Source organism: Gavia stellata, chromosome 7 (genome assembly GCF_030936135.1).
Source record: "Gavia stellata isolate bGavSte3 chromosome 7, bGavSte3.hap2, whole genome shotgun sequence".
Classification (NCBI taxonomy): Eukaryota; Metazoa; Chordata; class Aves; order Gaviiformes; family Gaviidae; genus Gavia; species Gavia stellata.
In genome coordinates, this window is record NC_082600.1 from 8,306,711 (window position 1) to 8,334,598 (window position 27,888).

At 44.9% G+C, this 27,888-nt stretch overlaps 1 protein-coding gene across 1 annotated transcript in view; it reads left to right on the top strand.

Moving 5' to 3' along the window:
• The window catches only part of SYT16 (synaptotagmin 16), a 109,786-nt gene that overhangs the window by 39,120 nt on the left and 42,778 nt on the right, over positions 1 to 27,888 (top strand). Inside the window, exon 2 of the mRNA XM_059819483.1 lies at positions 19,304 to 19,483. Coding sequence (XP_059675466.1) covers positions 19,304 to 19,483 — 180 coding nt within the window. The remainder of the gene's footprint in view (positions 1 to 19,303; positions 19,484 to 27,888) is intronic.

Genomic DNA, 27,888 nt, shown 5'->3' on the forward strand with positions numbered 1-27,888 from the left:
CTCCTGCATTTGCTCATGCATCTCCAAATGGTTTTACTGTGCATGACAAGCAGCTGGTTCCTTTCCTTCAGTCTGATACTGCTGCTAGTATCAGTGTCGCTGGGATTAGATTGTCGTGTTTGTACATGGCAAGTGTTTGAATTAGCTAAAGCCGCTCTGGAGGCATCTTCCTCTTATTTGGCATTGTTCTCAATCAGTGGACATGTTGCTGTTTGCTGGTTTGGTTTTTTTTATTCCTGGGGTATTTGGTTCTATCTCTCTCATCTGTGTTAAGACAGCTGTTAGGGTGGGTATCGTATCACTATCCATGGTAGACTGGTTGCTATTGCCTGTATTCCAGGTCTGTTTGTCTCGTTTGTACAGCTATATTGCTTTAGCCTATGTGCTGACTTGGTGTATGTGTTCTTGTTTTGGTTCCTTCCCTGGACAGAGCCATTGCCTGCGTCTCTCTGCTTGCATTTTTGGAGATTTAGATCTGCTCTTCTCCATACTCTTGCTTGCAAGCTGGACTCATGTAACCCACAAGATCTCTATTTAGTTTGATATTTCCAAAGTAGTATGTGGACTGAGTTATGAGGTAAAGAACACTGATCATCTGTTTCTTGATTTCTGATCAAAAGCTGCCGTTTTTCTGGGGAATTCCCGCCTCCCTTTATCTCATCTGCGTTTGTAATGGTTTTGTTTGTATTTCTGGTAACACTTTCTTTCAATGCTGACATATTATTTTTAAAAAAAAAACACCTGCCTTTAATTAGAAAATCCTTGCTATTGATTTTCAGGTCTCTAAATAGACTTGAAGCACCCTTGTGTACATAGAGTTTTTCTTTGGAAATCCACCTCTTGCGGAGTTTGAGTTGGCCTGTTTGCTTGCCTTATTTCTAGGGGCTGATCTGCCTGCCAGCTTGTCTTTGCTGGGCGTCCCACTGGACCGAGTGCTGCTCCAGGCATTCCTTCCTCCCACCTTCACTGTCACAGTAGAAGAAATGTGGGTTGCAACAGAGACCGGAGACCCTGGGGTTCTCCTGAAACTTCTGCAAATTTCTGAGAACTGGACCGCTTAGATCCACTTCAGATACTATTAAATTAGTGGGAAACTTTTTCACTGGAGTAAGTGAGCCCCGGAGTCCAAGCTTGGGATAGAAGCCAGGATTGGATCCGAAAACGCATCTGTGAAGCGTGAGGTACACAGGATTGTAGTGAGCCCGGCCATCAAGCAGCACATACCAGAATAGCCACAGGGAAACTGTTTGATCCAGTTACTGCTGACTTAATAATCTAAACAGGCACAATTTCTCTCTTTGCATACTTTGGCAAACCAGGTCAGATTTCTCTACTATAGGCTTAGTGGGCACGTGGATTTTGTTGATATTTTGGACTATAGGTGGAACTAACCTTTTTGTTTGTGGGTAATGGCTTACAGTCTCATTTCAGTTAGTTTTCAAGTGTGGTTTCAGGTAAACAAGGCCATGCATTTGGTCTGTGCCCCTTCATAGAAATTTTTGTGAGGAAATGCCATGGAGTCCAGATGTGTTTAATTGAAACACTGCTTCTGCTAAGACAGTTTCCTCCTCTTGAGTTCGGGACCTTGTCATCTATACTTGTTAGCAAACAGCAGGTGATTATGACTTGTGTAAATACTTCATGCTTACCTAGCACAGGCATCTTCCTTCCAGTATAGTCTGCTGCTGTACGCTGTTAACCCAGAGGAATGGAGTACCGGGCAGATGCTGGACAAGTTCAGCGAAACATGCCAGAGATGTTTCGCTCGTGTATTCATACCTTGGTAAGAGGAGTGGGAAGTGCACTGACCTGAAGTCTGTTTCATAAGGTGGGTGTTGGTCTCTTCTCCCAAGTGACTAGTGATAGGACAAGAGGAAATGGCCTCAATTTGTGCCAGGGGAGGTTCAGGCTGGATATTAGGAAAAATTTCTTTACTGAGAGAGTGGTGAAACACTGGAAAAAGCTGCCCAGGGAGGTGGTGGAGTCACCATCACTGGAGGTGTTCAAGGAACGTGTGGACGTGGCAGTGTGGGACATGGTTTAGTGGGCATGGTGGTGTTGGGTTGATGGTTGGACTTGATGATCTTACAGGTCTTTTCCAACCTTAGTGATTCTGTGAGTCTGTTGTGGGCAGTTCTCTCTTTTGTCTTACATTTCATTTGAATAAGGCATGGGGCCGAGGGGGAAGAGTAATTTTACTTCAAGCCCAAGAAGTGGGAGATGTGTTTGGTTTTGCAAGTCTAGAGAACATTGAGGAAGGCTTAATGCAGTGAACAAAGCGAAAGCGTGAGTTGTTGCTGCTTGTGTGCAGTTTTACAGCTATTCAGCTTTTCCTGCACATTAATGGCTTTGTTCAGCCAAGTTTACCTCTAGCAAATGCTGCGTGCAGTGATAATTGTTTTGCAAAGGAACTAAAATGACAGTGGTGCATGTTAAATACCGGTGGAGTGTCGTGGCAGGTATCCCATGGCTGCTGCTCTGTGAAGGAATGAAATCAGCCATGCTGGTGTAAAGCCTCTTTTTCTTGGCATAACTGTGCCATGCCGGGGTTGATCTCCCCCCCAGGCCTGGGGCGCTCACACTGTTGGGGTCCCCGTGAGTCCTTCGCTCTCCAGCCAGGCATGTGGGGGTGCGGGGATGGGTGAGGGGCTGTGAGGGCGTCAGGGGCAGCCGGCAGCAGGAGTGGGGCTCTGGGGAGCCCTCTGGAGTCCTGGGGTACCCCCGGCTCCCTCCTCCTTCCAGGATTTGCAAAGCCTCCTCTCTCCCCTTCCCTCACCACTTGATAAAGGGGTCTGGGTCAGTGCAGGTATTGCCCTGTGGGGTGGAGCTGCCCATAGTGAGCCGAATTAATTAATTAAAGGGAGGGATGACATTCCCTGGCTGGGAGGTGACTACCGGTCACGTGCTGGCCTATTTTTTACAACAGGTTTGTTACAGGGCGCTGTGCCTTATTATCCACATCAGGGCCGGGGGATCTGAACCACTCTTGTCTCAGTTCGGCTCAGCGCGGCAAGCCGCTGCCTGGCTGGAGAGGAAGAGCATGGCGTGCGAAGGCAGCGAGGACTTTGTGTGGCTTTAAATGAAAAAGGCAAATTCAGATCAATGAAAAAGCTCGGATGAAATACCCTCTCCCCCCTTTTCTGAGAGATGTAAGCCTGGTGCACCTTGAAAAAGAAGAATTAGAAATCAGTTTATGAGGGCTTCTCTCAGAGGCGCCTTGGCAAAGGGCTTTTGGTGGAGCTTTGAAGCAGAACGTGGCCAGCTGGGTGCCGGTTTGGCAGTGGACGCCTGAAAGGGATCTCGCTGCTTGGCCGAGCTGGAAGCACGTCGCGTTGCTGGGGGAACCGGCCATGCCGTGGCTCCCAGGTGAAAGGATGTTTGATCTTTAAAATAATGGTGTAAAGGCTTATGTGAAATACTTTGTCTGGGTTTTAAAAATATCAGCTTGACATTTAGCAGGACATAAAGGGAATATTTCTACAGTTTAGCTGGTGGTTGACAAATAATAATAAAAACTCGCTACATCTGAAAATGTATTTGAATTTCTGCCAATTGTGCTCTAGCTTTATTAGCACAACGGTTCTGAAAAAAAAAAACAAACCAGAAAAAGGGCAGTGTCAAGTTGACAAGGACGAGAGTGTATTCTCCTAACATTATTGTGGCATTATTTCTGGATTACTTTTTCCATTGCAACTTTATAAATGATGGATTGAAGAGTAAAGTTTAGAGTAAGAACTTAATGGGGGAGAGCAAGGAAAGCAGCCGAGTGCACGGGAGTCAGAGTGGAAGACTTAAATGGTCTCCCATTTTCCATCATAAATATGACAGTCCTGATGAATTCTGGCAAAATTTAAATGAAAGCGAAAAAACATCGTATTACCACAGAAAAGATGTTAGGGGCTACAGTGAAAGTTACGAAGGGAAGAGTTGAAAAGTAAGGGAATAGCAGAATAATCAATGGGAAGAAGTTTGGAGTAAGCAACTTCTCTGGTCTAACACTAACTCAGTGGCAGTGCCACAGATGCAGTATGGTTTTCCTGGGTGCTGGGTAAGCTGTGTTGAACCTGAGACCTTCCTCTCTCTTTAGCAACTCATTTCACTGCCTCTCTTCTGGAGCTGTTCCCCGGACATTTGTTTCCAGTCATACAGCATTGGGACTAAGCGTACGTACAGGGAATGAGGCACCCACAGACCTCCATGCTGAACTGCCCCGGCCCCTTCCTGGTAGCCTGTCTCTGCAAGTCTTCGAAGGATTGGTGCTCACTTCTAAATTGGCAGGGAAATTTCCCACTGGCTTAGCAGATGAGGCAAGTCTCCTTGGGCAATGGATGAAACTTGCTCAATCAGTTGGCTTCGATGACTTGTCTGACATAACTAGACTTTGTGTTTCCCTTGTTGCTCTCCTGCGCCCTTGCATATTTTTAGCACAGTGCCACAGACTCCACCTTCAGCTCTGGGACCTCGTACGGCTGATCAGCATGATCACTCAGCCATGCCTGATGTTGGCATCACAGAGACAGGGGAAAGGCTGTGGTCTGGAAAGAGCCCTGCTGAAAGGCACAGTGTCCCCAGCAGTGGCCTTTCACCAGGGCTCTGCCCATCCTGGGCCTTTTGCCTGCAGCCATCACACAGCCCAGGGAACCAGACACCCTCTTCAGTTGCCCAATCCATGGGGAATCTGGTGCAGCGAGACTCATGTAAGTCAAGGGGCTTGATGTCTGCTCAATAAGGACTTTTTCCCCCCCTCTTGAACTCTTTCTAAGTAGCTTTTATTTTGAAGATGCCAGTCTGGACTATTCTTCAGGGATCTGCCAGGCAGCAGCTTTTATAAACAAGATCATCAGGATGCCTTTTTTGGGGGGAAAAAGGGTTGCATTAGGAACACCTGCAGAAAATTGCCTCAGGGAGCAGTTTACCTTAGAGAGGCAAGATACTGCTGATAGCTGATTAGAGCCAACTTACAAACTGCTGCAGGCAATGGGGCCAGAAGACCTTTTGCTTGTGAGCAGCCAGGTCTGCAAGCCCCTACTGAGTGGGGAGTGTACTCTCCTCCTTCCCCCCATTTTCTGTCCACCTTCCCCACGCTCTCTCATGTTTTGAGCATTGTGAGTAGCTGGGTTCAGATGTGTGATTTTATTTTACAGCCTTTCCATGCTGTTTTTGAGGCGCACCAGATATTCTAGAAGCCGGAAACAAAATTTTGCACTAATTAATAAATTGCTGGGAAGAGCTCTAGTTTCACTGCAGAGAGACCTTTTGCAGGTGGAGACAGTGGGGATGGATTTGCCCTGGATGCTGGGGAAAAATAACCCTTCTTCTACTGGGAATCAAATCTACATCCAAAATGCACATTCAAAGCAGCAGTTGTGTGGATAGTGTAAACAGGATGTGATCTCACAGTAAGTATCACAGAGCCTTCCTTAAAATATACATTAAGGTTAAAAAAAATTTAAAAAAAGGAAAAATTAAAAAAAGCAGGAGTTGAAGTCCATTCTCTACCTTTTTGCTTTTTTTTGCCTTTTTTTTTTTTTTGCCAGTGAAGTGTGACTTTGTAAGAGACAGTCTCCAAGATGAAATCTCCAGCTATTCACAGGTGTGTAGTAGGTATATGACCTGGTATGCATTAGGATTGGTGCTGTGCTTACACTGTTTCCTCTAAGAACAGTTTTTACCTCTGTGTATACAAACGCCATCAGCAAGCACAGAGCTGCTGGCACAGCTTTGCTCTTTCAGCCTGGGAGCCCACAGCGATGGAGCAGGGCCTGGCCGGAGGGTGGGCAGAGCTGTTCGGGGAAGTAATGACTGGCTGAGGCCCGGCAAGTGCAAGGGGTAGGCTACTCCCTGGAGAGCAAACAATTTGTTTTAGACTGAATGCCCTCTGTGATCCTTACTTTACTTTCTTCACTTCAAATCTGTGGGAATCCAGGAGGGAAGAGGTACATTTCTAAAGTGGATCCAAAATATTTATGACCAGAGTGAGAATTTAAGCCGAGTAATAAATTGTATCTCTGTACAAGAGAGAAACAATTTCATGATAAATGAATGGCAAATTTTTTTTAGGCAAATTTGTCAGCAAGGTAATTGTTCGAATACAGACCTGGTGCTCTTAAGGTGGGAGCAGTAGGAAGGCTACAGGTGAGGCAGTAGTTCTTAAACAAACCCCGTCGGAAGCAGCATAGGCTGCTTTATCTCTTCTTTCTCTGGCTAGCATTCCTTTGGTGGCTGTCACATGTTTACCAACCAGCAGCCTTCCTTCTTCCTTGGGACATTAAATCAACAAGTACATACCGAGAAAAGAGCAAGAGCACGAGCACTACTCCTGTTTTTGAAACTCAGGACGATGCTTCTCTTCAGCTTTGCCCAGCTTTTGTGAACACCGCAGATCCCGAGGATTTTGCAACCTCTCCCAGGAAGAAAGCTTTGAAATGTGTTGTTTGTGTTCTTAGGAAATTTCATTGCTGGTTTGACTTGTTTTGCTGCTTTATGTAAGTGCGATTAGGTAAGTCTCATGTTTTGAATGATTTGTGGCTATTTCTTGGTGAGAGGTAGCTTTCCTAGTTTGTTAGTTTGGTGACAATTACAGTTTGGAAAGCAAATCCTGTGTTACCAACACTTGTTACTTTGGATTTGCATGCTGCTTTGTTTTTCTTGAAATACAAAGGTCTTGGAAATTGCAAGTAATGAAATAGGAGTTAGGCTTTTCTTCTGTTTTCTGCTTTGACATTGTGCTGTTTCCTGCTGTCATTTCAGATTTTACTGTAAAGCTGTAGTAAGACCATTATTCTAGATCCATCACGAATAACACAGGTGCAGAGTATTTGCATTCCTGTTAGGCAGAGGGTACATTTGATCACTGTGCAAGGGAAGCCATGGATACTTGCAGGTATTTGTTGCTGAGGTAGATTAAAAAAAGGACCTAAATGTAGCATGATGGCTGTGGGAGAAAACAGCTGAAGAGATCCAAATAAAGTAGTAAGTAGACTCCATAGCTTGGCTTGGTGTGTCTGAAAACGTCCGAGGAACACGCTGCACTTTATTCTTGTGGTCCTTTATGTCAAGTGTTTTGCAGAATGTGTGCGTGGATGTTTGTTCACGTGGGCTGGACTGGAGCATCAGAACTGCAGAAGCCCTTGAAATATGTGGGATCTATTTTAGTCTGTCTCCATTGCATCTGCTTTGGCTAACAGTTGCTTCTATCTGCCTTCCCCCTTCTCGCTCTTCTTCTGGCTCTGAAGTGGCATGGCTCTCCATTTATCCCTGAGAACGGTCCGGCGTCACAGCTTTTGCTTGAAAGAAACTCCGGGCAGATGCTTTGAAACTTGTGAACGCAAATGAATCCTCTGAGGCACAGTTGTGGTTGCTTTCATCTGGAGGGGGCCCTTCTCACAGGTTTTGTAGTGTTGAGATCCTGCCCTGCACGTTGCTTTTACAGAAGAATTATGGAGGGTATCTTGCATCATCAACATTTGTTTTCTCTGAGATCATTCCTGCTCCTCATTAGATTAGTGACAACTCTGCCTTTGATTTCAATGCTTTTGATTTTTCCATGCCCTGTAGAGACAGATATTTTGGGCATAAGTCCCAGGGTCCATCTTTGATTCAGTTTGGCTGAACTGAGATTAAGCAAGGCTGAGGAGTGCCTGGAATAGAACGAAGGCGTGATACAGGAAAGAATAAGGTAGGAAAGCACATGTAGGGAGACAGATGTTCTCCTGGCCATTAAAACCAGCTCTGGTTCCCTCTTCCTTATGCCCGCAGGACTTCATTGCCTTTCCCTTATCACAGAGCCCTTGGTTAGCTGAGCAATGACTTCAGTTCATGCTCTTCTGCATGCAGCCCTAGTAACAAGTTAACTGGTTTGTTTTACTAGCATGGATAGAGAAATGGTCATGGTGACATGGTAGAAGGGGGCAGTACTTGCTAAGCTCTTCACTCTATTAAATACATGACTCTAGAAACCACTGGCATTTTTTTTCCCAAGCATTTGTTTTAATGGCTTTTGTTATTGTTAGAACATATTTTCCCAGGGCGTAGGTCACTTGGTCGATACCAGAGGCCTAGAAATCTTCCACAATATGTTCTTTCTTTGAAACCACACCCTGCTTTATGAGCAGCTTTCTTCCGCTTCGGGGCTTCCTTTTATATACCGACAATTCTTCCATCCCGTTCCTCAAGAGCTGGAGCCTAAGCTTGGTAGCTAGCCTAGGTCCCAGGGAGCTGTGTGGTGAGGCAGCATCTCCTGTGCAGATGTCCTCCATACCAGGACAAAAAACATCTAAGGTCCCCCACACCAACTGTGGCAATACCATGAGTTAATCTGGCAGCAAATGACGTGTGTGGAATGAAACTCAGTGTCAGGCCTGTGGCTTTTAGGTTCAGAGCGTGGTGGGTTAGTGTCCTCTGAGATGCAGTAAAGAATGACCCAGGAGGGGAAGGAGAGCCTGAATGCCAGGGTTGAGTCTGCCGTTCAGTCGCACTGATTCCCTTTGGCAATTGCATGGAAAGGTCATAGTCAGGGCCATCTTAGGTGATGTAGTGCTGAGGGTTGTTAGATGGTGATTGGTGGCTTTTCATGGACATGAATCTCATCACCACCAAACAGAATTTCTTGTCTTGGCAGCAACATAACTGTAGAAAATTCCTCTTCCATCTGCTGTTCATGCCTCTTTTTGTGGCCCCTTGGTTGTGCTAAATGCCAGACTGGTCATCTGTCTTTGTGGCTGGGCTTAAATGCAGGGGCCGGAAACCTTTAGTGAAGCTGTAGAAAGGTTGGTCTTGTTTCTACTTTAAAAAAAAAAAAAAAAAAATCAATTACTGGTTGTGCTTTCAAGGCAAAATTAGCCACCAAAGCTGCCCTTTTAGCATTGCCAATTAGAAGTTTTAGAATAAAGCAGGTGTTCTGTGCTGCAGGTTGACAGCAGTCCCCAGTCTAGGAAGGTCAAGAGATACGTGGTTGTCCCACTTTTTCTTTTTGGCCAGCAGTTTGCCACCGCTGTTACCTGGATGTGTTTAGTGGGAGCTGAAAAAGGGACAGAGTGGATTGAGAAGGCTCGAAACATGTAGCACCAGCCTGAAGGGAGTGTATGTTACCAATATCGGAAAATTAATTTTTCTTTCGAAGGTCAGGGGTTGAGGCATGGACCCTGTGAGGGTCCTGCTGCCTGCAGGCAGCTCTCAGCGGGCAGCCGGTCTCCTTGCTGCCTGTCCTCTCTGCAGCTGCCAGCCATGTGCTGAGTGCAGGCGTGGAGCTGCTGTGCAGATAGCGAGCACGTTGTGGCCTCTTGCTGCCCCCTCATCTCCTTCGGTAGCTGTCAGGAGATGTCCGTGGCCTACAAGGAGCCAACAAATAACGGGTCAAGGAGGAGCCAGGGCTGTGTTCGGAGGGTGCTCTGCTTTCCGTGGGCACATGGCCTGCTCTCCGCAGATGGGAAATCATCTAAGTATTAAGAGATTTGGTTTGATTAGCTGAAATCTCGTGTTGGCAGCACATTTCCAGTCCCTGGAGCAATGGAGAGCAGACAGGTTGCCAAGGCAACGCACAGCCTTCAGCGAGAGGTTTACTGCTGCATTGTCCTTGGTCAATTGATGGAGTAGGGTTTATTTAGGTCTTTGAACAAAAAGCTGCTGTCCGGCCTTTTGCTGTGGTGAGTCATTCTGCCTTGGGTCAAGTTGGTGGAACTAAGAACAAGGTTTTGTGGATGAGAAAAATAAGTACATGAGAGCATAAAGATCCCAATTAGATTCCTCCTTGAAGAGGTGAGAGCACTTCAGTTCTGAGTGGAGACAACTTATTCTTTGTTATCCCCCCAAATAAGAGAGAAGTAGCAACTGAGATACTCCTCTCTCCTCCCTCTCCTCTCCTCCCCTTTCCTCTCTCTCCCAAATGTAAAATACTTATTTTTGTTTGCTAGAGGACTCTGTGCTCACTGTTGAATTCTTGATCCATACCAGGGATCCTTCCAGTTTGACTTGCTGCCACTGCTTTGCTTGTTGCCTCCTCTGTAGCAGAAGCCTTGATAAATTCAGCTTATATACATTTTCATTTCATTACATTATTCCTCCTTTTGCACCACCTGGGAGATGAAAAGCTCATCATGTCACCACTGTGAACGCCACTGTGGCAGTGGTGTGCTGAAAGCCACCGTGTCTGTCGTTGCCTGTTCACTGATCTGGACTCAAAGTCAGGGAGTGTGTTGGGACATGGGCATCTCTCGCTGTGACTCTTCCCTGGTTTTATTGAGATAACAGGGTTGTGCCAGTGGTGTGCAGAGTTTTCTCTGAAATTTTGGAAGGGACCTAATGCAACGTTCTCATATGCACGGTCAAGGAGGGAAATGCCATTGTGCTGAGTGCAAGGCCTTGATTTGCTAAGTTAGTAAAGGTTTCTTTAAAGTAATTCTGGCAGTGATAGGAAAGACATGCTACAAGGCTAACAAGACCACACCTGGTGAGTTGAAGGTGCTATGTAGGAGACACCATCAGTGTGCCTTTGTTTTGTTTCTCTTACTGTTGAGATAACTGTGGGCTGTGCTCAGCAGTAGATACCTTGTTAGTTCAGGAAGAAATCATTGTACAAGCAAGAATTGCGAAGCGGTCACCTCATGGTTTAACATGGGAAACGAGGCTGGCATTTTCTGAACGTGCAGGTGTTTCTGTTCTCTTGTGAGTGTGTACCTCAGCTGGTGTCGTGTAGCATGGGGAGAAGAGAAGGAATTAAAAAATAAACCTAGACACTGCTTGCTGAGAGACAATTTCTGACCTTCTCTGTCATAAAACCAAGGCATGGCCTTTGTAGACAGCAATTTGTATGTGAGAGGGAAAAATTAAAAAGGCTGGAGGAGCCTTTAAAAGTCTCCATTGGCATCCTTACTTATTTACCCTTTTTGAGAGGATGGCAGTTGATAGATGTGTCACTGTGATGATGCACAGTTATCATCTTTCCCTGTCTCAAAATACTGCATTAGTGATGCCATGGCAACAAAGAAGTTGTCTTTAAGGAAAAGGAAAAAAATAAAGCGTGACTTCAGTGTTCAAGAAAGGTGGCAGACTGACAGCTCTAGTCTTCCCTTTCTACCAGTAAGGCAGTGGTGGTGTCAGCTATGACAAAATGTATCCGACTATGAACTCTGTGTTGTACTGTGACTGAAAACAAGCCTGGGACATGATCAAAGACAAACCTACTACAGTAAGAGCGGGCTGAGAATCTTCTGAGAAAACGTGCTCTTGTCGGACAATTAAATTCTGTTCAAATTGTAACTTTTTCTAAGAAATACATCATCTTGAAAAAACTTTCCAGGACCAAGTTGTGTCCTTATTCAGGACAGAATTCCTCTCTGAGCAGAGCGTGGTGATGGTGAGAGAAACCAGCTGACTCTTGCCACTGTAGAAGGTTTTCTGGAGGTCGGACGGTCAAAGGACACATGGAAGGGGCAAGTTCAAGTCTCTGTCCTGCTTGATTCAGACTTGCATTTGAGTATTGGTCTCGTCTCTAACACGAGCAGGAGATTGGCTTTTAGGGACTAGCTTCTTCTGCTCATGTGATCTAAGCCAGATTGTATAGATAGTTATCACTACAGCCTTTTTCTTGCTTTCCTACATCTTAGGTGAAAGCTTTGACCACCAAGTTAGTCTCCTCACTGCTTTGTGCAATGGCTGTTTTTACAGTGGAAAATAGTTCCAGCACTGAGAATTTGAGTAAGGCTCAGAGATTAGAGTGAATATTGAGATGGAGAAGAAATGACAGAGCAAAGACTTGAGTGTAAGTGTTTCTCAAAGATTGTGGACTAGGAATGTAATTTTCTGCCCAGATCTAAGTTTTCTTCACTGGTCTGCAGGAGGACTGAGACAAACAGTTGTGAAGGCTGTGGATTATCTCAGCTCTTGGCCTAACTCTGAGAACAATCATGGCAGAGACCGGTGGTGGTACAGGAGGGCCAGGTACCCTGGATGGGGTTTCTTGTGCTGTCCCCATTAAACCTCTTCAGCCCTGACATGGAGGGGACCAGCTTTCAGTTCGTGAATGGCAATTCAAGTGCTGTACTGCTCAAATTTACAGTCTCCCTGGCCCTGTTAATGTCAATGAGTTTTAAATACCATGCTGAATTGGAGCCTTTTCTAAGATTATTACTAAGATTGACAATTAGTTTCTGAATCACCCTTTAGAGGCCTAGGTTGTTACTTGAGTCACCTTCATTAGACAGCGTGAATGCTCCCCTGTCCATTAGGACACACTTCTGTTCCCTTGTTTCATCCATATTTGTGGTGTGTGTGCTTACAGATGGGGGAACGGGGTGAGAGCCAGGACTCCTCTGGATGCAGAACATCAGGCATCATCGTTTGCAAACACCGTGTACTTGCTCTTGACTTGAACTAGTGCTCCACAGTTATTTGAAACACATCCAGCAAAACTAATACTTCATCCTTTCTAGCTGGAAAATGCATTTTGTTGAAGGCAGAATATTTCACAGAACCGTATCTGCTTGGTTGCAAATGTCGTCAGGATCATTGCTCAAGGCGAGAGTGGGATTTCTGCTGCTGGTAAAACAGTGCTGCCACAGGGTCGTATATAGCAAGATATATAGCACCTCTGTAAGGTGGAAAATTTGGCCTCAGGGAAAGCCTTCTTGAACTTGGGCCTCCTCATTGCTGGCTTATGGCTCTCACAGGTGAGCTGCTGGATGCTCTGAGGTTTACCCTCCCGGTGTTTATGTTTTGGTCATTTATCTATAGCAGGTTCGCAGTTAAGTCCAGACTGTGTCCTGAGTACTCAAGTCTGGGTCTGCCCTTTTTCAACCTCATTGAACAGGTTGAAAAAATTAGGTGTACCAGTGCTGGCCCTGCTGCTGGCCCTGAAACAGGCTGCACAGTGAGCCAAGCTCACCCTAAAGGGTAGAGGGTGCCCTCTTCTAGTTGTGCACCAGGGGCATGGTACTTGGAAAAGGAAAATGTGCGTTTAGGGGAGGATTTATCTCAGGCCTTCCATTTCTTAGGTGAGTGCCCTTGCTTAATGCCACCACCTCCATGTCCCCTATTGTGCCTGATGTGTCTTCCCTTGAACTCGGTGTTGCCAGGAGGTGTCAGGTGCATCTGCTGGATTGCGTCCCTAAAAAGAATCAAGCTTTGGGGGAAGAAATGCCAGTCCTGTGGCCTTCTGGTGACTCAAGGTGACTGAGGAGGTGCCTGGAGGCCTGCGGCTGTTGCTGTGGTGTAATCACTAGGAAGGTGCTGTAGATGTTTTATTTGGGACCCTCAGCCTTGGGGTGAAAACTGAGGTATTTCTAGACACTGAAGTGCCTGTGTAGATGGATGGGACTTTTCTTGGTTGTTCTTTTGGGTCTAACTTCCACCATTTTGAGTTGTGTCTCTGCCGTGGCTCGCCTTCTGTGGAGCAGTTGTGTTAGCATTTCCCTGCTTCACAGAGTTGCTTCACATTGAAGCCTGCAAGGTGTTTGGGTACTGGGGTTATGTGGGCCATAGAAGAAAGGGAGATGAAGTTTCTGTACCTTCTCTGAGACCTTTGAAATTGCATGCCTATGTCACAGGCCATCAGGGCAGCTTAAATCTTTAAAGGTGACCTGGAAACGCATCAGCAACAGCTATGAAGGTATCCAATCTTCCACCCTTTGATCAGTAAAATTTTGCAGTCAAAGTTAACAGAAGTATAGTCAGGTCAAAAGTGTCTTTCAGTCCTTCATATTCCTTATATAAAAGGACTGGAGAGCTTCCTCATTCTTGCTATCTGTAAATCAGCACATAAAAATAAAGTGTGTGAAACTGAGCCTCGAAGCAGGGCAAGTCCTTCTGCCTTGGGTGGGAATTTCACCCTTCTGCTGCAGTGCTGAATGTGGTCTGATTGCCTTTCTGATAAGGTATTTGTGGATCACCTTGAGGAGAAGAGGAGGAGTTATACAACTGTTCCCTCACAGTGCTGTTAGGAAGGGTCGGGCTTTGTCTCCTTTGAAATAGATATCAGGAGAGAGCTGCAATCCTGTGAAAACACACATTTATTTCTGAAGTGTTTGTGTATTGTGTGTGTGGTGCACATGAATAGAATTGCCACCTGTCCGAGGCTGATAACGATGATCTGGGGAGCAGTGGTCATGCGCTCCTTATTCTAGCAGTTTGCTGTATGAAGAATTGGTGCCTATAGCCTCCCTTGGTCTGAATTTATGAAATGCTGCGTGCAGGGAGTTGCTTTACCCTTTGTGGCACTTTCTGAGCTTGCATAGATGTGGATTCATTAGAGGTTTTGCTGTAATGGAAACAGTGTTAGCTGTGGCTCATGAAAACCCTTTACCTTTCTTTACCTTTTTTCTGTCTTGCTCTCTCAGAAAGATCCCATTACTTCTCCTGTTCCTTTAGGAATCCACATATGGCACTATTTTCCTTTATAACCTTAGCCTCAGCTTGTGAGTGGGCAAAATGACAAGATCCTGATACCCACGTGCTTTGGGCACCGAGTAGAGGAAATGACTGAGAAACCTTCTTGGTGTTTCCTTTGCACCCAGCAGGGAACTTGTCCTTGCAGTGGGCTGCTGTCATCGTTTCACCCCACCTAACTTTCCTTCAGTAGCTGCTGAGCCTTGCTCAGTGTGAGGCTTGTTACAGACGGACTCCTGTGCTTTGCTGCACTGTGACACTGCTGATAGGGATGAGGATATGTAGGTATGCAAGTAGGTGGAAACTTTCTAATACATCATAATAGTAATAATAATAATGTGCGCTTCTACTGCCTTGCAGCTTTCGCTAGAACTTCTGCCCACGCATCAGCCTACTTGGTTCACAATTCAGTGTGCATGCTAGACAATTACTGGTTGATAATGAAAAATGTCATGGGAACCAGCAGGAAAATCATAGCTTACTCCAAATATATAATGAAATGTAATTAGCACAGACAGTAAAACAGACAATTTATGGTTTTTTTCGTAATTAAAAAGTACCAGTAAACATTCCTTTTGCAGGAAGCTTGGTATCAAATGCAATTAAAGAGCTATTGTCTGGAATAGGATTGTATGCAAAATTTAACCCTTGCAAAGCTGAATGGATTAAGGTTTTGTTAATTGCAGACTCTCCAAATGAATCTATTGTGGCACTTGTTCTATTCATTCTCCTGGTCCTGGTCTGTCTGGAGGGGCCAAGTCTGCTAGCAGAATTGCTGTGAAACCTGCTACAAGCCAAATACCCAGCCGGATTCAATGCATGTAACGGTGTGGCCAATACTTCCCTCCTGCTCTTCCAGACAGACTCTCCCATGAAGTCATCTGGTAGTGTGGAGGTAGCTTTGAGGGAGAGGTTGGAACAGGGACAGCATTTTAATGTCTTGTGCTCCCTGTGTCCTCTGTCAGATGTCTTCTGTTGATCTTACTTCCATCTCTGATCTCCTCTTTCCTAGCTTGGGGCCCTTGACAGTGCACCTCTTGTTTGTTCTTAAGCAGTGTACGCAAAGGAGTGTCTGCAGTTATGCATGCCCTCAACTTGCCGGGAGTGCAAACACCGTTTCTTGGCTTGCGCTCTCATCTGGGGCAAGAGAATGTGTGGACCCACTGTGGCATTACACAAAGGCGTCTATGGCATTAATTTCTTAGCTTAAAAATGGGTGAGTGGGAGACAGTCCTGGCTGAATGAACTGTTCATGTCCCAAAGCATGTGGTGGCCAGCTCCTTCCCTGGACTTGAGTGCCCAGCATTTGAACCAACAGCTGAATGCCTCACTAAGTCTCTTCTTGTGCCCTCAGGTACAGTCTGTCACCTATTACTCTAAGGCTGGACATTTTACTTGTGTGAGAAACTCTGACACGCTCCAGCAATGATGTAACATAGGTGTTGTGTTTGCATTTCTGCTGCTTTTTCTCCTCAACACCCTCCCAGGCCCAGACATCCCACCACAAGCCAGAACAAAGCTCTACTCCAAATCAGTTTTACAATAATTTCCCAGGCATAGTCTTAGCCTAGAGTTTGAAGTCTGCAGAGAAAGCCCTTCAGCTGAGGGTTGGGGGGAGAGTTGGACCACGTGGACAGGACTGTTGCAGGTGCAGCATGTTTTCCTCTTGATGATGGAGGAGCAGAGAGCCGGCATGCCTCCCATCGCAGAGGGATATGAGCTTCCAGCTGGAGCCAGGTGCATAGACTGTAACATTTCTACCCACGTATGTGAGACCGTGCTCAGGTGCAAAATCACAGCCGTCCCTCAAAGATGCTGTGGCACACACCTCTAGTATCTGGCACGGATGATCTCAGGGAGAGAAGAGGAAACTTCTGCTTAAAGACGTGAGACAGGATGCACGAGCTCCTTTGCCTTGTGCTGCAGAAGTCCCAGCCACCTCCTCTCAGTCAGGCAGACCCTCTTTAGGAGAGGGACTCTGTGTTTTGCTGCAGGAGCCATCTGCGCAGGAGGTGTCAGTTCCTACCAGAGCTGTGGTGGTCCTTCTGGGGCATCTTTCCTCTTTGCTTGGTGCCTACAGTGGAGGGAGGGGTGGTGCAGGGATCTCAGCCCTTGTTGGTAGCTGGCTGGTAGTCTTTGCTGTTTGGGATGTATGGGAAGGGGTCTGTGCAGTCCCTTCTTACCTGTGCTCCCAAAACCTCTGCCTCTGTGTGGACACAGTTGTTAGTGTTTGGCTTTGAAAGCCTCCTCCTAGAAGCTGCTGCTGGACCTTTTGTGAGCTCTGACAGGAGGTGCCTTTTACAACTCCGCCCCAAGGATTAGGGGAAGCCTGAAGGGTTGTCCCAAGTCCTGCACCACTGCGCTACTACTTTCTTGTTCCTCTGTAGCTGACCAGGAAACAGGAGTAGATGGGCAATAATGCTGTTGTGCCAGTCTGAGATCCTCTAGAGCAAGTGGACAGCAGCTGATAATTTGTTTCCAAACTTTCCTTCAGGATGCCCGGTCTAGTCAAGGGTCTGCTTTTTCCTCTGGGATTTTGAAAGGTACCGTGCGGATCTGTTGGAGACAGGGGCACTTTGAGGATTTCTGCAGCTGAGGATTGTTTAGCATATTGCAGCATGTGTTGGACAATTTGTGTTTAAAAAATACCAGTGGCTTGCTTGTGCCCTGTCTGAGAAGGGAAAACTGGCATCTCCTTGGGTTCAGATCTGAGATTTTATAAAAGGGCTTGATAAATACTAACAACAGTGTCCTTGCACCCCCTCCACATCGCGCCCTCTGCAATGATATGACTCACAATAGAGCCTTCAAAAACATGATTGTCAGTTTGCTACATAGCTGCTCCAACTTCACACATACACACACATATGCATGTGAGCTTGTGCACATGCACGCACAGATGCACACACTTGTGTGCTGAGATGTGGTGATCTCAAGTGTGTTATATGTAAGGCAAAGACGATGATCCTTCTTCCTGCCTATGCCATGCTCAAGAAAAAGAGCAGTTGGTGATTTGGTGATGGGACCCCGCCCGGCTGTCATGTATATTCTGGGGTTACTACTCTGATTTATACTCAGCTCCTTTTATTTATACTTGGCTCCAGCAGCCACTTAATGGTGACTTCAGCAGCTGAAAATAGCTAGGATAGATGTATCACTCAGCCACTCTCACGTCCCCAGCTCTGCTCCCTGGGTTGAGGTGTGAGGGGAAGATAGGGCTGGTACATGCCTGCCAAATTATCCAGGGAAGCTGTGGTGCCAAATTTCAGTTCTGGCAGGGAGACGCACTGTCTTCACGGACCCTGCTTAGTGCTGGCGTGGCACAAGGGGGACACAGAATTAATTGCCAGAGAAGTGACTGTGCCCATGCAGAAGAGAACAATGAAAATGTAGACTTGATCTTGTCATTTAAGCTGCTGTAATTCAGTGCATATTTCTGTTCCTTCCTTAGGCTGGAGCGAGCAATGTCAGAGCCACCTCCGGAGTTTGTTTAACCCATGTTCCTGTGGGTTCAGTCCCAAACACTCGCCTGTTTTGCATGTGGACTGCTGCTATGTATTGGTGATTTTTGTTTCCAAGTGAGGCACATTGACTTATATTAATTTAGTTTTTTAAAATCACCTAGATAGGAGTCATAGTGTGCACTATCAAGGCTGTAACTGGAGACAGTGTAGCTCTTCTAGCCCAAGTCTTTCGCTGAGTCAAGTCTCGTGAACTCCCAGTGGGATGTTTCACAGGCAGGCTGGCTCTGTTTACATCCTTTCCTCCTGCTCATCTCATCTGTGAGCTGCAGCTTTGCAATCACAGGCATCCCTGGTGTGCCACTGATGCTGCTGATGTTTTATTTTTATGGGGTCTTTGACTTGAATTGAACAACTGAACTTCACCCCTTCCTGGTGAAGTAATTACCAGAATAACAAGCCAATTTTTTTTTTTTTTTTTTGCAGATGGCACTTACAGTTTTTGACGTGCGTGCCCTTGCCATCCACACTGGATGATGTATGTAGTGTTTGTCCCTTGTTTTGGCATTTTGATATGTGTGAGAGAGGTGAAATGGCTTTAAAAGCTTTTTGCTGGCGCCTGTGGTTTGTTGCAGACCCAGTGGTACAGGCAGAACATGATAAATTGAAATAAGACTGTTTTTCTACAGTTTGAGATAGGGATGTTGACGTATAGGACTAGGTTGTCAGCTGGTGCAAATCCACTGTGCTCGTTACACGTGGCCAAACTTGACACCAAGGTGGCTAAACTGAGTTACCTGAGCTGGAGGCTGGTCCTTTGCAGCAAAGAATGGTAACCACGTAGTACAGTAATACACTTCTTACTTGAGGGTAAAGTAACAGTTTAACAAGGACTATAGGCTAGACATTAACCCGGTTCTTAGTAAATGTAATGAAGTTACGAGTACCATTACAGTGTAATCTGATGGTTTTGGAGAAAATACGCAAATTGCAAAGGAGGTGTTGGGGCCTTTTGCCCCCCGAACTAATCCTCCCTGCAGCCTCCTCTGAGAATTTACCACAAGCTGTGCAGAAATGGTTTATAACCAACTGCCCTTTTTTGGCTGGATCCTTGTTGCCAGTACAGATTGAGAGTGTCTCTCTTGAAGCTGGTGGACTTCCGCAGTGATACAAAAGTTGATTAGAATCAGTTTGTCTCTCCTGTGGGGGAGTTCATCATGTGACAGAAACGGAGACCTCCATCAGAACTGGGCTGGGTATGTCATGTGCCCTGTTGTCGATGTCCTCAGTAGACTGGCCCATTGCGGATGGTGTATCCATTTAATGCTGAATTTCATTGCTATTTCTTCTGGGGAGAGGATGGGGAAGCAGAGCCATGGATACAGATGTGGTTAAACCACATCTTTCTCTGGGCAGTTTTTCCCACTTGCACTGATGTTTTCTTTCTGACTTCCTGTTCCTAGTTACTCCTGAGACGGTTGGGTTTTTGTCTGCAGTTGGAGTCGTCATTATCCTCCCTGCAGTCCTTTTCCACTTCATCAACAAGAAGCTCTGCTTTGAAAAGAGAGGTGGGCTTCCATGCTTGGAACAACAAGGGAGAAGAAAGCACTACAAAGAAAAGTCCAGAGTTCATGAGGGCCACGGTAAGTATGACAGTATTATACCGCCTTTGATGTACAGAATCTTCTTGAGGCTTTGATTGCTGGCAAGTCAGAGATGGACCCACTTCTTATGTCTTGGGTTATTTGTGTGCAGAACAGTAGGGTTTTGGATAGACTATAGTAACCTCCAAAACTTGATCAAATGGATATGCAATTGCTACCGTGCTCCCATTATCTTTGTTGTCTGGAGTAATCACTTGAAAAATGGAGGGCAACCCTGGGGAAAAAGCTCACTCCCCACTCTCTGTATGTTGTGGGAGTGTTTTGTTAATCCAGTGAAGAGCAAAATGTGAGCAATTCTGAGTAACGACACTGCCTTTCTGCTCACAAAGGATATACCTGTCCTGGTTTTCTTGTAGTAGCTATTACATGCTCTTTCATGCATTTGTTCTTGTCTGGAAGCATTATGTCTTGAGTAAACCCATGAGTCCTGGAGTCAAAATAACTGGGAATTTTACTGTGTTACAAAAATAACATTTCAATGTTTCTCAGCCGTCAAAAATGCATCCATTCTGGTAATGGTGGTAAATGAGAATTCAGTAATTTCATCATACATTTGTTTGTAAATTTGCATGTCATAAGTGTATAATAATTTTAAATAATTAGCCAAGGAACCCTCAGATGTCTCCCAATTAAAAGGTCTGCTTCTCAATGGTTCAGTCTTAAAGGTAATTGTAGAAGGGCCCCTGGAGGGTTTTTTTGTTGACATTTTGGCTTGTACACTGAGTTCAGCATGGCTGTTGCAAAGGGCATGATCTGGTCATACCTTAAGAGTCCAGGATTTATGGACAGTCGAAGGCTTGGATGCCACATGTGATAGGAAGTCAGTGGGACTGACTGCTTCTTGCTAAATGCATTAGTGAGCCAGGGACAGGCACCAAAATGTTAAAAGTACAAATGGTAATTGAAATTATTCCCACCCACCCCCCTCTCCATTGAAAGTCCTAACTTTTATGTTTCTAAACAAAGACTATGTTTTTTTCAATAAGTTTCCTTCGTTGATATTATTTTTAAGTCTTTCTTCCCTTCTCTTCGCCTCCCATCAAGTGGTGTAAAAATGTGGCTTTTATTTCGGTTTTAAGATGACACATCTCCCAGGAGTGTGTGGGCGTTGACATTCTATGAAGCTGTCACAGGCTATCATGTAAACATGTATTTGCAATGCTTTTTAAAATGTGAATTATTAATAAACAGGGTGGCTTGCTTTTTTTGTGTTTTGTTCCTTCCAAATTTTGAAGGACAAAAAATTGCTTCCCAGCTGACACACTGGATGGCAATTTTCATTTCAGACTAAATCTTATGTGTCTGAGTAATAAACCTTTGAAAACATGGGTTTATAATGGAAACACTAATTCAACTTTAACTACAGCTGTGCCGTACAAGCAAAATACCACACACATTAATGAGGTGCTAAATCTGATACGGCAGAGGAATGTGTTGTAATCATTAATTACAATGGAAGCTTAAAGTTGGAGCCTGCTTTTTCCGTTCAAAAAAAATCAGCTTGGCAAGTTGGAGCTAAGAGCTATTTAAAAATATCGTCTCTATATTTAAATTTCACTGTAGTGTTTTGATACTTGTAAGGCCAATATGGAATATGTGTGTAGGAAATGCTAATGCTTTTAAAGGACAGCAGCATGAGAGAATAGATTAAACCCTGGGCTAACATAGCATGTCATATGGTGAATGTGGAAACCTGGAGCTTGAGCTTGGGCTGGGAAGCCAGGAAAGGATGTTTCTAGTATGGCAGTTGCCTGATGAGGGAGCTCTCCCAAGAGGAATGTTGACAAGCAAGAGTTTATTTCGATTTCAGAACCTGACTTTGTTGGGTAGAAAGGAGCAGGATGGGAGCGTTTGTAACGTGTAACTTATTGGTTAGTGTTCACTTTTCCTCTTCTCAACTTCTTCTGGTGAGCCGTGTTTGTTACATGAGATCCTGATTGTAAAAACTCTGCTGTTCTTTAACATGTAACCCGCTAATGATTGTTCTTCACAGTTCTAAGCTCTCAAATTGGGAAAATCTTTTTGCTTGTCCACACCTGGAATTAAGGGTGGTTAGAACATACCTCCCTGCTATGACTATCAGCTTTATAACGGTCTAAATAGGAGAGAAGGCATTTTGCATTTTGATCCCTCTGGCATGACTATAACATCTGCAATAGCATAAACCCCAATTTGCTGCAGCATAGCTAAATGAAGGTTGTAGCCTGAGAATGTGTGTATGGGGTCAGTGCATGAGATGTTTCTCTTGTCCTTGGATCTGGTTGGGTTTTGGGTTATCTGCCAATAAAAAAGAGAGTTGGTATAGAAACATGAGCAAATCTGTCTACATTGCACTTTGCAGGTGCACAGGCTGCATTCAGAAAATGTACTGTAAAGTGTCAAAGTCTTTTTTTTGTTGTTTTTGCTTTTCTGTATAAAGCCTGACCTCAGAACAAGGCAAGTGACAGGATGAAGTAGGTGTTTCCATCATCATGGCTCTAGGATACATCTGGCTGGTTTGTTCCTAATTTAATTTTAATTGCACAGTTTGTGTCCTTATGAAAGGAACAAGATAAGGGAAAGATCTTTGTGAAAATGAAGAATTAATTGAAAACCTCTCAGGAGACTCCAGGACAAAGCTTCTTAATTACTGGACACTATGGATAACGTTTTTGATACTTGAGGCTTTTGTGGATCCCATTCTTGACTGCTTCATTGACCTTAGTGATGAGCCCATCTCTTGAGCAAGGATGTGCTGCCCTGATTGCTGCTCACTCAGCTGCAGGAGTCCATTCAGTGCGGGGGCTGGAGCTCATCCGGACACAGCCAACCTGTGTTTAGGATGGGCTCTGACTGTAAGGGAGAGCTCAGAGCCAGGCTGCAAAGCTTGACAGAGAAGCTGGCAAACACGTAACCGATAGGAGGGTAGCACAGAGTTAACTTCACACGTATCAAGCTTGCTTGGCTATACCCAAGCATGTGCAGAAGGAAGTGGTGGTGGCATGAAGCAGTCCTGAGCTGACTGGAGCGATGCAGAGCCCTGGTGTAGGTCATGTGCAGAATTCCTTAGGGAGGGAAAGATTAAACACCACACCTTTGGCTTTAATGGAGTCAGCTGGAGTGGTTCCTCACAGCATTGGTGGTCTGTCAGGTGGTGGGGGAGTGTGTGTGGGAGTGAAATTTCCCCTTGGAGCATCCCCCAGACAAGGAAGGAGGACCTTCCCTTTAACAGAGGCCTGACAGATGTCAGTGGGGTCTCGTGTGAGACCTTTTGGTGCTGTGATGGTTCAGTGTCCCTCCCTGTAGTGTGAATTTCAGGACCAAGAGGTGGTGATGCTGTTCCTATGTACTGTGTTTATAGCGTTGCTGAGCCCTTTGCTTCAAAAGTTCATGGGTGAAATGAAGTTCACAGAAACATGTGACAGTGCTGGGCAAACCCTTGTATAAAGAGCTGTATCTACCCTCATGCTTCAGTGCTGTGACTCAAAAAAGAAACGGCCCCTCTTCATCCTGTATCGTAATCTTTTTATAATGGTGTGACCTGAGACCAGGAAAGAAACTGTAGTTTCCTGACTGAGCTTTATACAAAAATATTCCAGTCATGCCTTGCCTTAAACACTTGTCATGATGTTAAGCATGTACTCCTGATATGTGAAATCAGCTTAAACATCATGAAGTCTGAAGACACATTTTTTTCCATTTTTCCCTTCTGTCTTATCAGCCTCGAGAGCATTTTCAGTCCATGTTCTCAAACTGTTCTGCACAGCCACTGCTCTAGCCTCTGGGGCTAGCAGCACACTTAAAATAAATAAATGGAGATGCAATTCTTATAAACCACTCATCTTCTGTAGCTGAGGCTTTAAGGAAGGCATCAACATCTGTAACACTCAACAAAGGTAGGAATGTTAGCAGCGCTGCCTGGATGTTGACCTTGCTTTGTCAGTGCAGCCCTGGGCCCAGCCAGGCACTGGGGACCTGTCATGTGTGGTGTGTGGGACCCTCATATGCTAGCAGAGGCTTAGCTTCATGTTTAGAAACGTGTAATGTGGGTGCAGTGTGACAGTACCAGTCTGGCGTGTGCAGTAGACTGGCTTCCTCCAACAGCGTGGAAAGTCATGGAAAGCCCAGGAATGTCCTTCTCCAAAGAAATACAATTGTTGTTGGTCTTTGTAACCCTGATGCTGAGTACCCAGTAGTTCCATTGTCCTCGGCAAGGTGCAGGTTGAAAGTGAGTCCGGGGTTATTCATGTCACCTAGTTGAGGCATGTAGCTCAGCCAGGGTGTTAGGTTCCTTGACCAGCCAGTGGCAGGAGGGAGAGGAGCTCTTGAACGGGACGTTTCTCTGTGCCCAAATGAAGCCGCTCTTCTAAATTGCTTTCTCTCTCAGTTGCCTTTATAGAAGCTTATAGGAAGAGTGGTTGAACATGGGAGAGTGTGAATGTTGCCACTGATGCCTGCCCTAGACATCAGAGAGCCTGGTTTGTAACAAGAGTGAATTAAATGAAGGATAAAGAGTAGCTGAGGGAGCAGTTCCTAAGTTGGTAGGGAAAACTGCCTGCTCACATCTGTGGGTCTGAATTCTTTTAAATCATTTGAAACTGGGTCTGGTTTTCCCAGGGATTCCTCAGCCTCCCAGCATGTCTGGCTGGACTGGTGGTTGACTTAGCAGAAGTGAAAGGAGATGGGAGCTATGGACTTAGTCATGTGTGCACACAAAGATGGATAACCAGGAATGGATAATCATCTACTGCATTTGTCACTCAGGGCTGTGGTTCCCAAACAGCACTGTCTGCACTGCTCAGTGGTGGTCCGTACAGAGCAATTTCTATAGTCTCTGTAATGATGGAGTGTGTGTGTGTGGGGAGAAGGAGTAACAGTAACTGGGTGACTCCTCAAAATGTTTCTTAAATATCTTCATTGTGTTAAACAGCTAGACCTGCTCTCCCACTGCTTATTTCCATGCAAGTAATTGCTCTGGTTGACCCTGGCTTGTTCAGTTGCTGCAGACTGGGGAGCATGATTGCAGGCGGGGTGGGGACTTGGTCTATTGGGTCTGCTCTGCGACAACAGCTTGACAGCACAGGTGGGTGGGTTTGAGTGGTGGTGTAAATTGGTGTTTCTCCAGCCTTTTGGACTTGTGATTTCCTTTCAGCTCTTCTGTCTTCATGCAAGCCGATGAACGATAGCAGCTCAATTACAGAATGTGCTCTAATTTGTGACTGCAGGTTTCTTCTTTCATTCCCCTAATCCAGTAATTACAGATGTTTCTCGCTCCTTTACCTTGAAAGAGCACAGTTGCCACTACTTACACCACTTTTCCAATACTCCCAAGGATCTGTGACTCTCTTTATACCCTTTTTATAACCCTCAGTTCGAGAAATATACATAATTATTCATTGTTGCTTTTTGTACTACCACTTGGCACAGAACTGTTAGTTTTTTGTGCCTACGGTGACAAGTGGCTCTTTAAATGCAAAGGACCTTATTTTGATTTGGAGGATGTGACTGGCTTCAGTGGAGTGACTCTGGACTTAACACCAGTGTCACGTCAGAATCTGGCGATCTGGTATATCCGGCCAAATATTATGGTCAAGGAAGGTGTTTGCATTTTCTCTCTCCTGGAAATTCCCTCAAGGTTTGTATTAATATTTTGGTGGCAATAGTATCTATGTGTGCAGTTACAGATTCCCTGTTTTGTGCGTGCACTGGACTTACGTGAAATGAACACGCTTCTGAGTTCAGGAGGTCTTACAGTCTAAGCAAAAACAAAGGTGCACAGTGGTCAGCATAGGAAATCGCCATCAGCTCCTCAGCTCTGTTGCTGGTGGAGCTGCTGGGCATAATATTTGGATGCTGGTCTTCCAGGAGCGGGTTTTTTTTTTCGCATGAATTTATCACCATATACCCTATATGTTGGAGAGACCTGTTTTTTTTGAAAAAGGCTCCACAGTTTTGAACGATTAATGTCACATTTGCATAATTCCTTTTTTCTTCTGTGTTTTTCCTCTTCTCCCCATCCCACTGAAACTGTGAAGATCAGTAATTGTTGTCATTATTTTTGACAAAAGGCGAGCATACAACAAAGGAATGGGAAGAAAGGAGGAGACATCATGGGGCTAAATATCCTGATCAAAACCACTTCTGTCATTTGGGTATCAATTTTTACAACTAATTTGGCACAGCATCACTAGTAGTGAGCTGCCTGCAAAGACATGAGATGATTTGGGAGTGAGGAATAAGTCTGCAGGCTTCCTCTGCGTAGGCTAAAGCCTGTGCAGCAGGGTGCATTGCTGTCTGTCTGATCTCATCTTTGTTTTCACTTCACCCTTTTGGGGCTTGCAGGACCAATGTGTTGCAGCAGTAGGTTTAGTGCCGGTTGGTTTGTAACCCATGAATGTTTCCAATGAGTTGTGTGTAATTTATTGGCATAAACCGTTAGATCTTCCTTGAATGCCTTGGAGTTTCTGAATCACCAGCTGAAAAGTATTATTACAAAGCACATAATTACTTGGAAAGTGCCTCTGTCTTCTCTTTTTTGCTTTAAATTCAGCTACATAAATAGCATTTTTATAGCATGTAGGCCAAAAAATGTACCGAGATGTTCTGTCTTTCTGTTTTGTTTTACCTTAGGGAAACTTGGTCAGCGGCGATGCTCACAGTTGATGTGAACCTTGGGCACTGTCTGTGAACGTTCCTCATAACGCTTCTGCAAGAAGCTCCAATCAACTGACCAGCTTCAAGTGCACAGGCTGGTTTTGGCACTGCGACAATTTTAACTGGAAATACAGTTTCATTGTAGCAATGTCACTGTGAGGATGGAAGGGCTTTGCTAGCATCTTGTTAAACATGATTCTGGCAACTACTGGAGGAGCAAAGAGTCCAGATTGTTCCCAGAACTAGGATAGAGGATTTCTTGGCCCAGTGCTGCTGCTGCCTGCCTTCAGCAGAGTACATTTCTAATCTCCCCTCTGCTGTTTTACATGTGTGCTAATTGGGCTCCAGTCCGAAAGGAGGATCAGACTCATTACAGTTTTCAGTAGCTTAAAAAGAGTTATTATATCATCTTACCCCTCGAAGCCTTCCTTACTTCCTCCTTTCGTGAACAGCAAAACGGCCTTGCCTTTGGCACAGACCCTTGATGTTCTGGGCATCAGCTTAGCTTCACACCTTGTTTTAGGTCTTTCCTCCTAAGCTTGGAGCAGGGATTCATGGTGGGTCAGTAACACTGTTTTTCCTAGGTGTCCACACAAATAAAGCTCCTGTCTGTGCATGTGATCTGTGGCATGCCAGGTGGGCATGAGGGGCTGATGCTTTCTGTATGAGATCAGGAAATAAGGTAAATCCTTATCAATGGCTTAATTAAAATTGCTGAGAAGTGGGGAAGGCAGGAACGTTCCTGTGGGTACTTGTAGTGTGGCTGTCTAAACTGGTGAGCCAGCACAGTGCTCAGCGTTTCAGTTGTGGACAGATGGGTTCAGCAACTTGCCCAAACTGCTAAAATGTTTTTTGGTACGATTTTCTTGGCAGTGGCAAAAGAAGTGGATCTTTCTAAAACAATCATGTGACAAAGACATCGTCTGGTCTTTGGAAGCTGGGAGTGGATTTCCTCCTCTTGTGTCTCTACACAGGACAGTACATTCCCAGGCAGGGAGGTGAGGCTGTGGATTTCTTCCTCGTCTAGTGTTTCAGAAATAAATACTGACTTGAAAATTGTTCAGATATTATATGCTGGGACACTGTTTTCAACCTGTGGTTTACAAGCCTCCGTACAAGGGAGGAGTTTGGTAGAAAACATTTGCAAGGGCCACACAAAAAGTGACTGAAGAAAAGGAAGTTTGTGCCTACGCTCTACAACAGCTTGAATAAGGGAAATCATTGTAAGAAATGCACATCTGATGGCAATTTTTTAGGAGCCTGCATATTAAGAAGATTGAAAGACACTTTGCTAATATTACAAACCTCTGCATTGTGGTAGTGTTTGAAATTCTGCTAACAGTCATCTTTTTTTAGCTATATGGTAATTGCACCTCTCAATGGGAATGCTACTCAGGAATAATGATCCTATCAAGACAAGGGAATATAGATTGTAGTAAAGGTTATGATGGTTTCTGTGAGAGGCTTGCCATTGATCCTTTTAGCTATCTGATTTTCCAAGAGGAAAAAAAAAGAAACCCAACTTTGAGTTAAGTAGGTGATTCAGTGTGAAAATTCTTGTGGTTAGTTTTAGAAGATGGCACTTGAAGTGAATTTGCTAAACTGTTTTTTTTTCCTCTCTTTTTTTGATGAATGCTTTTAAAAAGAAATGGATTTTTCTTTCCCACACATTTTAAATGCTCTTCTCAGTTCTTTTATTTTTTTTTTCTAATGCAAGTCAAAATTGCTATAGAATTCAAAAGTAAAAATCC